Source organism: Lonchura striata, chromosome 7 (genome assembly GCF_050655825.1).
Source record: "Lonchura striata isolate lonStrDom1 chromosome 7, ASM5065582v1, whole genome shotgun sequence".
NCBI classification, from domain to species: domain Eukaryota; kingdom Metazoa; phylum Chordata; class Aves; order Passeriformes; family Estrildidae; genus Lonchura; species Lonchura striata.
Genome location: NC_140709.1, coordinates 15,581,652 through 15,596,702, shown reverse-complemented (window position 1 = coordinate 15,596,702; position 15,051 = coordinate 15,581,652). Strand labels below are relative to the sequence as shown.

At 64.1% G+C, this 15,051-nt stretch overlaps 2 protein-coding genes across 5 annotated transcripts; both read right to left on the bottom strand.

Moving 5' to 3' along the window:
* Positions 1–57: 57 nt before the first annotated feature.
* On the bottom strand, positions 58–5,099 carry CTDSP1 (CTD small phosphatase 1). 4 transcript variants are annotated; one of them, XM_085584293.1, is made up of 7 exons: positions 4,889–5,099; positions 3,547–3,719; positions 3,323–3,424; positions 3,029–3,085; positions 2,456–2,548; positions 1,982–2,167; positions 58–1,892 (listed from the first exon to the last, which is right to left on the bottom strand). In XM_085584293.1, the coding sequence occupies exons 1-7, from the start codon at positions 5,082–5,084 to the stop codon at positions 1,764–1,766; spliced, it is 936 nt and encodes a 311-aa protein (XP_085440419.1). In that variant the 5' UTR covers positions 5,085–5,099; the 3' UTR covers positions 58–1,763. The 4 variants fall into 4 exon arrangements, with proteins under 4 accessions (XP_085440419.1, XP_085440421.1, XP_021381891.1 ...); XM_085584295.1 differs by having other exon boundaries at positions 4,849–5,024; XM_021526216.4 differs by having other exon boundaries at positions 3,577–3,719; positions 4,849–4,938.
* A 2,836-nt stretch (positions 5,100–7,935) lies between these two features.
* SLC11A1 (solute carrier family 11 member 1) lies at positions 7,936–15,029 on the bottom strand. The gene is given in 16 exon segments (XM_021526320.4): positions 7,936–8,446; positions 8,449–8,533; positions 8,613–8,766; positions 9,217–9,290; positions 9,363–9,512; positions 9,963–10,082; positions 10,259–10,348; positions 10,511–10,669; positions 10,788–10,943; positions 11,075–11,142; positions 11,249–11,319; positions 11,409–11,515; positions 12,284–12,403; positions 12,690–12,812; positions 13,512–13,615; positions 14,196–15,029. Coding segments are annotated over 16 exon segments (1,980 nt in total). The 5' UTR covers positions 14,215–15,029; the 3' UTR covers positions 7,936–8,066.
* Positions 15,030–15,051: the final 22 nt, after the last annotated feature.

The following is a 15,051-nucleotide window of genomic DNA, read 5'->3' as shown; positions in this document are numbered from 1 at the left end:
GATCCCGGGGGCTCCGTGTGTACCCGTGCCCACACATGCACACACTCAGGACTACTCTTTCCAAGATGGTTTGACAGCTTTAATCACATGAAGGCACTTGGATCTGGTACCCCAGCCCTTCCCAGCCCCCCACGCTGCCTCTGCATCCCCCAGACCTCCCAAGGGTGCCCAGGGCAGGGCCGTACTCCTCGGGTGCCACAGCACCCACAGGCACTCGCTGGGCAGCGGCTGTGCTGGCGCCCTTTGACTTGTCTAATATAAAGTGCTGAGTTCAGCCCTGCTGGCAGGGCAGGATGAGGCCCGAGGCTGGCAGGGATCCAGGGAGCTGTGCTGCACCAGTCCCCAGCACAGGGCAGCGGGTGTGGGTGGGCTGGGGGACCCCAGCTTACCCCCGGGAGCAGGGCAGTGCCGGCAGGAGCCGGCTGAACAGCACCAGAAAGCTAAAACCCTTCACACCCACCCCCCAGATACTGCCCCGCTCCCTCACTCCCTTTGCTGGCACAGCGGTAAAAAGGCACCCACGATTTTTTGGGAAACCATTGCTTTTCCCTCTAAAAATATATGAGGCATTGTCCATATTGTGACATTAAAAAAGGCCTGGCTGAGCTCAGCCCCCTCAGAAAACCCCTCCCTGAGAGCCCCCAAACCCTCAAAGCTGGGGGACACCCTGGCACAAGTCCAACCCCATGGGGGTCAGGGTAACCCCAGGCTATAGGGGAGGCTGCAGTGTCCCCCACCCCCTCCCAGCTGGGGGACTGGGGTGGGGTAAGGCTGGGGGAGCACATTAAGGCTGGTGTGGGGGTCCCTCTCTCCCAGGACTAGCAGCCTTTGGTGAAGCTGCAGACGGATATGGAGTAGAGGATGTGAAGGTGTGCTCCCCCACCACGGGAGGGGACTCTTCTGTTGGTGACCAGAGTGGCTCCCAGTGACACAGTATAACTGGAGAGGGAGGGAGGCCACCTCCCCCCCAACATGAGAAGAAACCGAAGTTGGAGGGGGCGAGTAAAGAGCCCCCCCAGGCACACCCCTTGCAAGGCTAAGGGGGAACAGAGACAGAGTGTCCCAAGGCACGTGGGAGGCATTTGTGCCCAGGGGCTCAGCCCTGAGGCTGGGCTGCCCCTGCAAAACACAGCCCCTAGGTGGGGGCAGCAGGCATGAAGAGAGGCAAGGACATGCCCCCCTCGAGGTGGTCAGCTGCACCCAGGGCAGAATTAAGGGTATTGTGGCAGCCCTACGCACCAAGGCCAGTAAGACTCCCTGTGTTTTTGGAGGCTGACAAGGTGTCACCTGTCCTGTAGCCTCGGCAGATAGAGCCAAGGGCTGCCAGCCTCCCAGCAGGCAGAGTCTGGATGGAGAGATCCAGTCCTCCCAAAGGCAGTGGAAAGCAGCAGCTGCTGACCCTGCCCCCCCTCCCCAGTCGAGGGACGGAGGGGAAAAGGACCTGAGAACCGTTTTGTGGAGGGGGGACACAGGATAGGGGGAAGGCAGGAGCTGGACAGTGGGGGAGGATGGGACCCCCTCAACAGGTCCTCAGCACAGCAAGGCAGTGGGTCACCCATGGCCCCTCTTCTCTGAGAAGGGGGGCACCCAGCTTCCTGGGGGGGCACCCACATCTCCCACCACCGGCAGGCACGGAGGGCACCCGCACCCACCGGGGCAGGGGAGGATGATGCGGGGCACACCGGGACCCTCCCTCCCCCAAAATAAGGCACCTGGCTCCCCCGGTGGTGCCCCTTGGCAGCACCCGGAGGGCGGGGGGGCCATTAGCTGTTAGTCCGCTGCTTCTTGAGCACTGCATACACGTCCTCCACCTTGCTGAGTCTCTCAAAGAAGGGCAGCAGGTCAAGCAGCTCCGTGTCTGCCATGTTATCGAACCAGGAGGCCACCGGCACCTGCAGGTGGCACAGGGGACAAGGCTGAGACAGGGTCCCCCACCACATCACCTCCACACGCCGCCCGGCCTTGCCCTGCGCGTACGTACGGCGTTGTCAGGGTGGAAGATGTAGGATGCGGGCGAGTTGTCCACGATGATGATTCGGCGCAGGTCACGGCCCAGGCGGCTCAGGTCCTTCACGTAGTTGCCACGATGAAAAACACAGGACTCCCGGAAAAGCCGTGCCCGGAAAGCCCCCCATTTATCCAGCAGATCGGCCACAGGGTCCGCATACTACGGGCACAGGAGGGGGATCGCCATGACACACCACACCACCCTGCCCATCGCACAGTGACAATGGCATCCAGCTCTCCACTGGTGCCAGGTCTCACTGTGCCTCAGTTTCCCTGGCCAGTGCCTTGGAGGGGCAGGCAGGGAGTCTGCCCAGTGCTGGTGCTGCCTGTAGGTACACAGGGGACAAGAGACCAGTGATGCCTGCAGGTGGGCATGCAAGGGAGCTGTGCCACTCTAGGGGTGCCTGGGAAGGGCTGGGCAATGCCAGGGCAGGTCAGGGGCACCCACCTTGGCCAGGCTGGCAGTGAAGAGCACACACTCGAAGAGCTCGCCCATGCGCTTCAGGAACTCGTCCACGTGCGGCCGCTTGAGCACGTACACCTGTGGGCACGGACGGAGGGCAGCGCGCTGCTGGCACCGGCCACGGCTCACCCAGCGCCCCCATGTCCTCCCCAGGGGACCCCTGTGACCCCCACACCCCGCCAGCGAGCAGCTCCATGGCCACAGGTCTCAGGAGCTGCCTGTGTGGGCTGGGGGATGCCATAGCCCCACAGGAATGTCCAGGGTGAAGTGTCTGGCCGGCTCCAGAGCCAAGTAACCGAGAACAGGCTGACTGCCCAGACCACAGCCTATCCTGGATTACTTGAAACTGGGGCTGGCCACTGCAGGAGGGCAGCATGCCAGGACGCCCCCACCTCCTTGCCCTGCAAAGAGAGGGGCACCCACCTCTGCCCTGCAATGTGCCAAAGCTGGCACCCTGATACTCCCATTATCCCTTGGTGCAGAGCACTGGCATGGCTCCCGGTCCTCGGGGAGGTGGAATGATGCCCCCCTCCCACCAGGCACCCACCCCGCCGTTACCTGGTGCATGATGCCATCGATTTCCACAGGAATGATGAAGTCGGCGTTGTTCACTGGCTGGGGAAGGGCACACCAGGATGAGCACTGGGCACGCCAGGCACCCCCTGCCCAAATGCTGCCTGCTCTATGCTCACTGTGCACCCCTGCCAGCCCCGCAGCCCCCTCACAGGGACACCCCAACTGACCCAGCCAGTCTGTGCCGGGTGCTGGGCATCGCTTTGTGGGAAAAGGGTGGCAGAGCAGGTGGGGGAGCATGTGGGGGAGAGGTGTGGGGTGGGCCAGGGTGTCCCCCACCTTGAAGGAGCTGTGCACCAGGGTCTCATCCAGGTCGATGACCACGCAGAGCTTGCTGGCGTCCTGTGGCTTGATCTCGGGCAGCAGGTGCTTGACAGCAGCCTGCAGCAGGGGGACACGGGTCAGCAGGGTATCCACAGGGAGGCCAGAGGGGGCACTGGCAGAAGTGACTGTTCACCCCCAGGCCTGGCCACACAGGGGAGGCGCAGGGGATGGTAACTAACCCATCGATCCAGGCTGGGGTGTGGGGTTACCTTGGGCAGTGCCCCGTTCTCCTCCACCAGCAGCGGCGCGCCAGTGGTGCCAGTGCAGGGCTCCCCTTCATCGCGGCACAGGCAGCAGAAGAGGGACTGGAGAATGCTGCGGCTTCGAGGCTTCTTGGCAGGGGTCTGGGTACCTGTGGGAGGGCAGAAGGGGGTGAGGGGTAACCCGGGGGTGCTCCCGGCACAGAACTGGGGGCCAGGTGAGCCACGTTTGGGTGTTCCCCAGAGCCCCCGTGCCCTCATCAGAGCCGGACACCCATCCGGTCGGCCTTCCTGCCCTGCCAAGCCACGGTGCCAGGGCAGCGTCGCTGACACGAGCGCTTGGCGACCACCCGCAGCCCCTCACCCGGCACGTCCCACTCCACGAGGGACCCCCGTGGGCCCCCCGCGTGCCCGGAGACCCCAGCCCGGGGGCAGCCGTGGGCCCGGGGCCGGTCCCCGCTGTCCCGCCCCGGGGGGCGCTGCCCCACTCGGGGGCGGGGTCTCCCGAGGGAGGCGGGGCTTACGCCGCTCTTTTCCCCGCCTCCAGACAACTCCCTCGTCTCATTGGCCGACTGGAGAGCACCGGAGGCGAGAAGCCAATCAGAACGAAGCGCCCGCCCCTGGGCGCCGTTCCCGCAATCCCCATTGGCGGAGCGAAGGGAAACTGAGGCAGAGGTTGACCCTGCCCACCCCATGCCCCAGGGGCAGCGCGACGGTTCCAGCGGCCCCACCGGTCCCGGGGACGGGTCCTGCCGCAGCGCGGGCCGGGGCTGCACCCCGCCCTGCCTGTGCCCCCCTTCCGGCGGGCCAGGGCCCTGTAGTGAGGAGCCCGTGGGGCAGGAGCTCCCCACTGCGGACGGGGCCCGTTCCCACGTTTGCTCCTCCCGGCCCTGGCAGCTTCCCAGGCCAGGGAGACGAGCATCGGCCCCCGACAAACCCCCTTCGCGGGGAGCGGGACGCCGGCACGCAGCAGGGCGCCCGGCTCCCTTCCTGCCTCAGTTTCCCCGCCGGCGCTGCGCGCACCTCTCGCCCGGCTCCAGAGGAAACAGCGCAAACAATCCGAGCGCCGCCCCGAGCCTTCCGGGGCTCCGAGGGCCCGCTCGCTCCGAGCTGCAGCCCCAGCGCATCTCCGCAGCCCTCGGCAGCGGGATGCAGGGGGCCGGGCTGAGGCGGCGCGCAGCTCATCACACCCTCCGGGAGCAGGCCCCCAGCCCCCCGGGGACCTCCCCCTCTGCCGCACAGGAAGGGGGCGAGGGGGAGCGGGATCCCCCTCCGCGTTACCTTTCTCCTGAAGCGGGGCGCTCCCCTCCTCCCTGCTAACCTGGGCGATGATGGACTGGTGCTCCATGGGCGCCGGGGAGGGGGTGGGAGGGGGCGGCCCCCCCCGGCGCGGCCCCCGGGGGGGGAGGCGGGGCGGGGGCCGGCGGCGGCGCGGGGCGGCGGGCGCGGAGCGGCGCCGCGGAGGAAACTTTGTTACAACATGGAGTTTCCTCCGCCCGGGCTGGGGCTGCAAACATGGATCCCGGGCGCGGTTTCAAGGAACCCCTTAAAAGGGCAACACCGGCGGGGGGGGCCCTCCTCCTTCTGCCTCCTCCTCCTCCTCCTCCCGGCACCGGCGCCGCCCGGGAGGAGTGGGGGATCCCGCCGAGCCGCCATTGGGACCGAGATGGGAGCGTTCTGTGGTTTGGCTGGGAAGGACACCCCCCTTCCTTGCTTCATGGTGACTGTGCAGGGGTCCCCGACACGCCGCCGGGCTGTCCCACGCTCCCCCGCCCCGAGTGAGAGAGCACGGAGAGAGGGATCGGTCCTGCTGTCACCCCACATCCAGCCGGCAGCCCGGGGATCCCTCTGCAGCTGCCCCCGGCGTATGTACACGTGCCGCCGTGCTGGGTGTCCCCTGGAGCAGGATCCTGGACTAGCGGCTCAAGGCTGGGGGGTCCCCATTGCCCCCCGAGGCCACATCCCGCACTGCCGGGCCAGGCCAGCCGTGCGGGCCAACAGGTGCTGGGGGGCTGCACCAATACCCGCCGCTTTTTTCTATCCTTTATCCTGCAATCCCCCAGTTTTTTGGGCAATTAGTCAGTCTATATTATCAATACATCCATTTTCCCTGACAATTCCTTCCCTCCTGCCTTCGGCGGGGAAGCGGGGCTGTTCCAGGCGCTTTCTGAAAAGCGACTTTTGACGGGAGCTTGTGGATGGCACAAGTCCCTCGGAGAAAATCCGCCTCCCAAGCCCCTCAAGAGCTGCTTTCTCCCGCCCCCTCCCCTCGCCAGCTGCGGGGCTGTGCCGGGGCAGCCTCTCGCCGCCGAGCCCCCCAACCCCGCCCAGGCAGCGCCCGGCCCCGGAGGGCCTGGCCCGGTACCGCCGCGGCGGCAGGAGATGCTGTGCGCTCCGTCAGCGCTGCCCCGAGGGTGCAGCAGGTTGGAAATTTCCCATCTGAGCTCATTTGAAATCTTTCCACCTCTCCCACCTGCGGTTTGGGAACTTCGGGAGGTGAGATCGCCTTTTCTGGCCCAGTAGGGACGTGACACCGCGCTGGGGACTGGGAGGTGCCCCCACGGGGCACTGCGATGCTGCGGGGCTGCCGGAGCTCTGGCACTACAAAAGCCGATTTCCCCCTGCAGTTCCCGCACTCTCGGCTCCACGCGGAACATCCCGGCACCGCGTGTCCCCGCGGAGCCCTGGCAGGGACCAGCTGCTGTTTGGAGCAGGGACACTGCATCCTGCCACCCCCTCCGCCGGTTCCGACAGCAGGCAGCGGTCGTGCCTCAGTTTCCCTGCCCCTCCTCAGTACGGCAGCCGCCTCCCACATCGGGCAGCCACCACTGTCTCCTGGCGAAGCTGGAGGAAAAGGAAGAAAGAGGCTGTGCTTCCTCTGCTCTCTATTTTGAGCTGACGTCTGTGCTCCTTTAGCCCAGGTGGAACTGGATAGGATGTCTGCCTCATCCCCAGCATCTGCCTGGGCTGGGCTGCTGGGGGATCCTGCTTTCTGTGGGGACAGCTGCAGAGGCCACACACTTGTCCCCTGCAGGACCCCTGTCTCTTCGGCTACATCATCCTCCTCTTCCTCCTCCTCCTTTTCCCTCCCTGATGAGTTCAGACAGGCCCTGTTAGTCCTCCAATTAATGCAATTAGAAAAATCTCCGGGCCAATGCTTGCAGCGGTAATTGGAACACCACTTCAAGTTCCACTGCCTGCTTGGGGGCAGATTGAGCTGGGGAGCTCAGAGAGACGATGTCCCTGTCCTGCGGTTGTGGGACAGGCCCAGGCCAGGAGTAGGCAGAGCCCAGCTGGGTTGTTTGGGCTGCAGGGTATGGGCACGAGGCAGAAAAGCATCAGGCTTCACTCAGTTGGACACTCGAGTTCCACCCCACTGCTCCTATACTGGGGTCCTGGATGATTCCCCGTTCTCCAACCCAGCCCTGGCCCTGGGAGCTCTTGGAGTGGGACACTTCCTCCTAAGGCTTGGCTGGAGCCAGGTGTCCCTGGGCTGAGAGTGCTCTGGGTTGCAGGTGGAGAACACCAAATCCTAGAGGCATAACCCTGCAGACCCCAGTCCCTCCAGCCTTCCGCCCGCTGAGGACCACCCCGATGCGCCCCTACCCCTTGGTGACCTCCCCCCAAGGCTGGTACCCCCGGGCAGGTGCACCCCGAGCTAGGGGCGTCTCCTGCCGCTCCTCCAGCGGCCGGGGCCGGCTGCGCCCCCGGAGGAGGGGGAGCCCCCGCCTTTCGGTGGGCCCCACAGCTCTGGCCCCTCCTTCAGCAGCCAGAGGCCGGGCCAACGCGGAGGCGGGGGGGAGGCACCGCCCCACCCCGTCCGCCATCGCCCTTTTAAGGAAGGGGACATTCTTCACATAAACAAGCGCGGCCCCCGGGAGCGGGGGGGGGGTGTCCCTTCCCGGAGTGGGGGGCACGGGCTGGGGGGGGCGGGGGGGGATGCCCGGCCCCCAAAATTCCAGCTCCACCGGCCGGCGGCGGGGGTCGGGAAGGGGATTTTGGGGTGGGGTGGTGGTGGGTCCTGGGGAGAGGGGGGAGCCTTGAAACAGCCAGGGAGCGTCTCGCAAGTGCGGCCCGCGGCGCGCCGGGACCCCCCCGCCCCGGAGCGGGCCCGAGCGGCTCCGCGCCCGCATCCGGCGGCACCGGCAGGCGGGAAACGGGGCATCCGGGGCGGAGAGGGCACCCAGGGCCCCACCGCCCAGTCCCCCCGCCCGGGGCAATGCAGAAAGCTGGCGCTGAGCCCCCCGCGCCGACGCGGCCGAGCGTTGGCAGCCCCGGCCACTCCCCCGCCCGGGGCAAAGGGGCCGCCCCCGGTCCGGGTGGGCCCAGGGGGTCGCCGCCCCACGCAGCAACAGCAGCGAGGCCGGGTTACGAACACGCCGTTTATCTGCCGTCTCCCTCCCAACACGTTTCGGAGCCGCCCGTGGGGATGGGGCCGGTCCCGGGGCTGGCCCCGCTGGCGGCGGGCGCTGCGGGTGGTTAGCGGTCCCCGGCGGTAATTAGCGGTCCCCGGCGGTAATTAGCGGTCCCGGGAGCCGGCGGATCCTGGCCATAATGAGCAGGGGAAGTCTCCGGCGCGGCTCATTCACCGGAGCGTCCGTGCCAATGGATGGGGGAATCGCCCGCTGCCATCCCACTCCCCTCGCGTCAAGCCTGGACCAGCACCCCGGAATTGGCGGGGGTTGGGGGTGGGAAGAAGCGCTGAGCTCGAAGATCTTGGGGGGAGGTCTGCCTGTGTGATAACCCTTTCCTTGCTGGGTGCATCTCTGGCTAAAACATGCCCGGACTCGGAGTGGCAGGAAATCCGTGTCCAGGAGGCTGCGCTGGGCCGGGCCGTGGGGATAACAAGCAGGGATGGGATCTGTCACCGTGTCTCTGTAGGGTCGAGGGCGAGACCGAAATTGAAGCGGCTGTGGTGGCCCCGGGCCAGGAACCGGGCTCCGTGTGCGATAGTGCATGTCCAGATCTGCAGCGGCAAAGAGGACAAGTCGATGAGCGCCCACCAGGGACACTGTCCCGCCCCTATCCCGCGGTGCCAGCCCTACCAGGTAGGCGACGAAAGCCACGTAGGCAGCCAGGAGCAGGCTCAGGGGAATGTAGTATTCCAGGCCGTGCAGTGTTGGCAAAAAGTCCACCACGAAGTAAACATTGATGGCGCAGACCAGCCCCGTTATGAGGGTCATCAGCACCTTCCCCGGGCTGTGAGCAGGGCAGAGGGCATCAGTGCCAGGGCAGGGCCCCATCCTTTGGGCCGCTGGACACAGAGGGCTGGGGGGACTGAGTTTGCAGGTGAACCAGATCCAAACTGGGACATTTCTGCACCCCACAGTTATATTTCACCCCGTGGTGGGACTCTAGGAGTGGATTTTGGCCACCTTCCAAATCCAGTGCTGGCAGTGCCAGGAGGATGCTGAGGATCCAGGGGTGCCCAAGGAACCAGATGGGTCACTGGGAGGATGACAAGGTAGTGATGGGGTCTGTTCCACTCTGGCTGCCCTGGGCAGGTGAGAACGAACATACCCCTCCAATGTCCGTACACTAATTGCCCCATGGCAGGGTTTGGGGGGCAGGATGGGCCAAAGGGAAGGTGCCTGCAGCCAGAGCTCCCTACTCTGCCTCCTGTGTGGCTCCCCATGCCCCAGCACTCACAGGCTGTTGCTGAAGTCCTGCATGAGCGGGTGCAGGCTGGTGAAGGTGAGGACAGGCAGGACGGCAAAAGGCAGCTGAAAGGAGAGCGGGATGAGGACATCATGGCTGCCAGGCTGGGGTGTTTGGGGGCCCTCCCACCCCCTTACCAGGATGCTCTGCAGGACGTTGAGCAGGTCATTCATGCCTGTGAGGTGGCTGACATCCTTGAAAGCAGCCACGAAGACAGTGGGCAGGATGGCAAAGGAGCGGGTGAAGAGCACCCGGGCGAAGCGGGACCAGCGGAGCTGCAGGAAGCCCTGGAACACGGCAGAGCCTGCACCCTCGCTGTGCCTGCACCCTCGCTGTGCCTGCACCCTCGCTGTGCCTGCGGCCCCCAAAACCCTGGCTGGGAGGAGCGTGGGGGGCATCTCCCTCTCCTTTGTGCCAGGGCACTGAGCGAGCTCTTGCAGGGCTGCCGGGCCCCACTAGGTGTCAGCTCCGACTCGTTAAGAGAGGATCTTATTAATTAGGGAAACATTGCGTGGGGCGCCCACAGGGTGCAGTGGGTGGACGCTGTCTCCATCCCACCTCGTGCTAGCAAGCTGCCACCCACCAGCTCCCTGCAGGAATGGTGGGCAATTAACTCTTCCAGATACTCCTGGGGGGAGTGTGTTGCCCATAGAACTCCTCCACCCAGGGCCCACCTGTGATTTCCCTGCCCTCAGCCCCTCCCTGTGGGGGCAAGGGCCAGCATCCCTATCTCTCACCTCCATGACGAACTGCCCTGCGTAAGTCCCGGTCATTGTGGAGCTCTGTCCTGCTGCCAGGATCCCGATGCCCCAGATGTACAGTGCTGCTGCCCCGAAATAGCAGCCCAGGATGACACCCTGTGTAGGGACACTCCAGTGAGCACCCTAAAGTGTCCCCTACCCCAGGCATGCCCATCAGCTCCCAGCCTTCTGGTGGGGTTATAGCTGCCCCCAGGCCCAGGGCTCGATGGGGAGAGTGCTAAGTCTCCCACGTGGGAAGGGATGCTCACTGGACACAGCCTGGTGGCACTCACCCCCTGGTAGATATCCACAGAGACTGTCTCGTTGTTGGTGGGGAAGATGCCGGCGAAGTGACTGATGCTGCTGTTGATGCACTTGTTGTGCTGTAAGGCAGAGTGTGACAGCCACCCAGCAGCTCCCACAGACACAGGGGATCCCCACACGTCACCTCTCAGGGAATGAGAATATGCCGGGGGATGCTCGTCCCACCCATGTCCACAGCTGGGCACAGCTGTCATCTCCCGTGGCCATGACGTGACACTCACCACGTCCTCATTTCGCTGGTGGTAGAAAGCCTGGCCAAAGACAGCCATGACAAAGAGGTTGATGAGGAAAGAGACAAAGAGGGCCAGGCAGGACTCGGTCAGGAAATACATATTGGCCTCCTGCACTGCTTCCTTCTTGGCGCGGTCGATCAGCCGTGTCTGGGCATGGCCAGCGACATGGGTGTGAGCCCCTGTCCCACAGCCAGGACCATGTGGTCCCCACCAAGCGTACCCTGAGGCACCCAGAACAGTGCCCGTGGCAGTGCCTTGATCTCACCTTGACCAAGGAGGAGTGGAGGAAGATGTTATGGGGCATAATGATGGCGCCGATGATGCCCATGGCCTGCAGCAGCTCGTTTCGCCCACAGCCCGGGCAGCTGGGCAGGAAAATGCCCTTCAGCACCTCCACCTGCCTTGGCCTCACCACCACATACTGAGAAACAGGGAGAAGGGGCACTGTGAGCTGCCACCCCGCTACTACAGGCTGGTAGCAGTGGGGACACCATATGGTAGGGTCCCTTGCCACCCTTGAGGAAAAGGGTTGTCCCCAGCTCCCCCCTTCACCTCATAGCCAAAGGTCAGGGCCATGATGGTGATGAGGAGGCCGAAGAAAGCCTCCAGTTTGCGGAGCCCTAGAGAGGTCAAGAGAAGGGGTGGAACAGAGCAGGGGACACTGGTGCCACATGGGCACCAGGGCTGCCTGGGTGACAGTACCCCAGCCCTCATCCTGGCACTCACCGTACTTATCGAGGAAGAGGAAGAAGAAGGTGTCCACGATGGTGATAAGGACCCCACCCCAGAGGGGGATGCTGCAGGATGGCCAGGGCAGGATTAGATACATGGCTCTCTGTGGAGTAGGGCCATGGGGGAAGCTGGAGGTCCCTGAGGGGAGGCTCACCGGCCAGCTGAGAGCAGGCTGAAAGCAATGGCTGTCCCGATCACCTCCTGCATGTCAGAGCCGATGATGGCGATCTCAATCATGAGCCAGAGCAGCACACGGGGCACCTGGAGGGCACAGGGCACATGAGGTGCCTGGGCCCACAGCAGTGTGTAGCTCTGGGCAAGCTAGCACAGCATCCTGGGTGCAAATCCCTGTCTCCAGGCTGGAGCAGGAGAGCAGCCTGGGGACCCCAGAAGACCCCTCTCAGCTTCTTTCACAACACAAACTCAGGATGAAAGATGGATGCTAAATCTGAACCCGCTGCCCCACTCCTCATCCCCGCCCCAGTGAGAGCTGAGGATAGGACCCATCTGTCTAGATAGATGGGTTTGAGGGAGGTGGGGCAGAGGGATGTGTCCAACCCTCCTTTTGGGGACCTGTAATTCAGCCAGTGTCTCCTTGCTCGTTCCCCCCATCAGGATCTTGACACTTCGATGGGACCCTTAACTCCCCCCTCCTCTGTCATGTGAGCCCTCCTCTTGAGCCCCCCCACCCCGTTTCTGCCCCAACACGCACAGGCTTTCTCTCGTCTCGGCTTCGCGTTGCTGCCCCGACCCTGGGCTCACCCCCGCGGGGACGCTCTCATGTGTCGCCAGGTCAGACCGGGACACTGACGCAGTGCTTACCACCTCCCACCCTGGTCCCTGTACTAGAGGGGCGTGGGCACTAGGTGGGGAGGGCTTGGGGAGGCTTTGAGGAGCCCCTGAGAGAGGCAGGGCTCTCACAGCATCTTCCTGCTCCCCTCCAGCCCTGCAAGTCCCTGCTAGGACTGCCACCAGCCCAAGCACAGGGTCCCCCCCCAGACTGTCACCCCCATCCCCATGGTTGCTCACCTTGGGGTAATAGAGGTAGCAAATCTCGCCCAGGTCTTTCCCGGTCACCACGCCTAGACGGATGGCGAGGCGCTGGCACAGCAGCCCCAGGACGGTGGCCCACAGCAGCACCCACAGCAGCTGGGGAGCAGGAGGGAGGGAGGCAGCCGGGACTGGGTACTGGGCAAAATCCAGCCGCCCGGGGGTCCCCAGTTCAACCAGGGCTGCAGGGAAGAGAGGGGGCGCGGGTGCTCTCCCAGCCCAGTCAGAGGGGTGCCCCCGTGGCACCCCTGGGTGTCCTCACCCTGTGCCGAGGCCCCCCGTGCCCTTCCTGCCCCCGGGCTGGGGAAGCCGGCTGGGGAAGCCGTGGGCAGCCGTTGGCGCTGCAGAGGTGACGAAACCCCCGCCTGCCCCGGAGCCCGCTCACCTTGAACCCCGCCAGCGCCCCGCTCTGCAGGTCCGACTCCACGTTGCCTGGGTCCAAGTAGGCGATGCTCATGAGGAAGCCGGGACCGGTGAAAGCCCAGAGTTTCCTAAAGCTGAACCCAGGCTGGGACAAGGCAGCAGGTCAGAGCCAGGAGCTCCCGTTCAAAAGCAGCGTCTCTTAATTGCACATCCAGCCCCCTTTAACCCAGTGCTGCCCGCATGGGTGTGTTCAGCACATGGAGGTCATTTCCCGGGCAGTTTTGGAGAGGGAACTGCTGCCCCCAGCCTCTCCCTGTTTAGCAGCAGCGCTGGAGGGGCAGTGAGCCCCGTCTGACCCAATGGACAGTGATGTGCAGGGGGGTCCCAGGGCTGTCAGGCACTATTGCATTCCGTGGGACTGCTGTCCTCTGCTTTTGCTACTCCTCCTGACTAGGGAATACCATTCCTTCTCCTATGTTCCACTGCCCTGGGACCAGACAACGATGGGGGGGGCCTTTGGGGTGCAAGCAGCCTTGGGGTGCCCTACTGGGCTCATCCATGGGTGGCCCAGGAGGTGGTGTGTGAGCAGTGGGGTGATCCTTGTGGCTGGGTAGCACCTTGCCCCATTGTCTCAGTTTCTTCATTTGGAAAACTTTAAGTATGGAAACACTCAACCTAGGGCTGTGACTTGCTTGAGCTGGGTCTGGGGTGCTGGGGGCATGTCCCCAGGGCATGTCCAAGACACATATTCCCCGCTGCAGTGGCCCTTTGCCTCCCCACCTCCAGCTCCCTGCAGCACTGTCCCGCTGCCCTGCCCTCCCTGAGCCAGCCTTGCAGCACCTACCCCGCTGCCCTTGGGGATGCTGATGAGCTCATCCAGGTAGGTCTGGTCCCGAGTGCCAGGGCGCTGTGGGGGCATGGGGCCCCCGTTCAGGGACTTGGTGAGGCCTGAGGGGGACAAGGAAGAGGAGGGCAGGTGGCAGCCTGCCAGGGGGACAAGGACACTGGTGGGCTGGCAGCCCTGGTACCAGCTTCCTTCAGTCCCACCTGACCCTGCCTGATGAACCCATAAGGGGAAAACACCAGTTTTCCAGGGGGAGCATGAGGATGGCTATATGGGATGTATCAAAGGCTACCCAAAGGGACCAGATGCCACCTCCAGATCAGGTGTCCTAAAATCCCTGTCTGAGCCCTATCTTCACCAGTCTGAGACCCAAGTGCATTTCTCCAGCAAGGACTGGAGGGGACCCTACTCCAGCTTCTGCTGCTGGATGGGCATAGAGTGAGGACAAGAAGCTGGTACTGGTCCTAATACCCCCTTTGCAGCCCCTACATCCTGGGAATTGGTTGAATTACATTCCCAGGCTTGAAGGAACAGAGAATGGGACAGGTGGGGAATCCAGGACAGGCGGGGGGGAATGGTGCCCACTGAAAGATGGAGCACAGCCAGGGGTCTCAGGGTGGAGGGAAGGGGGTCTAGGGGATGAAAGAAGTCACAAGGGGACCCAAGAAGTGTTGTGAGGCTCACCTGGCTCCAGTGATGCCATGTGTGGACCTGATCCAGCCACAGTGCTGAGGCGTCCTGAATTCAGCTCAGAGTGCAGCGCCTGCTGCCCAGCTTTTAAAGGATCCCCCCCGCAGTTGTGTCATCCCTCCCCCTCCTCGGGAGGAGAGGAGGAGGATAGGAGAAGGAAGTGCTCCTTCCCTACCCTTATGAGCACACACAGTCTCGGTTCCCCCCCCACCCCCCCAGTGCCAGGAGGCCCCTTCCCTCCCCTTTGCCTCACACACGTGAGTGTGTGAGAACACGAGGCACTCTCACTGGGGCGTGGGAGCATGTCTGCCTCTCACTGGCCATCACATGTCAAATGTTCTGCTTGGGTGACTGGAGGGACAGGGGACAGTGTCCCACAGAGCGAGAAGGGAGGGCTGTCCCCACGGGAGTAGGGGAAATGCCATAGAAGTGGGAGTGAGGAGGAAGCAGGCACGTGTTGCATAAGGAGATAAAAATGCAGCCTTAGCTGCTGGGGGAAGCACACAGGCAGGCAGGCTCTGTGGCACAGGGTGCTCACATCACCCTCGGGTGCAGTGAGCTTCACGCCTAAGATGGAGTGCCAGTGTTGCAGTGACAAGCTGTGCCAACAAAAGTGGGTACCCTTCTGCCAGCCAGGCCTTGTCTCACAGGGAGATGGGCAAGGGGTGTCTCTCAGGAACACGTTGGGGGGGTGGCAGGTGCAGGGATGTGAGCCTGGCCCTGCTCCACAGTATGCCCCAGGCATCCCCCACCCCCTAAGCAAGGCCTAGAACAGCTGGGAGAAGGACAGGGTCCCAACCAGAAGGCATGGTGGGGCTTCAGCACACAGCTCAGCTCCACCTGCCCTCCC

Coding starts and splice junctions, on each gene's coding strand:
- CTDSP1 (XM_085584292.1), bottom strand. CDS start 4,262: ATGGGGTGGGCAGGGTCAACCTCTGCCTCAGTTTCCCTTCGCTCCGCC. Junction 3,720..3,931: donor CGTGGAGTGGGACGTGCCGG/GTGAGGGGCTGC, acceptor GCCCTCCCACAG/GTACCCAGACCCCTGCCAAG. Junction 1,893..1,981: donor TCTTCCACCCTGACAACGCC/GTACGTACGCGC, acceptor TGCCACCTGCAG/GTGCCGGTGGCCTCCTGGTT.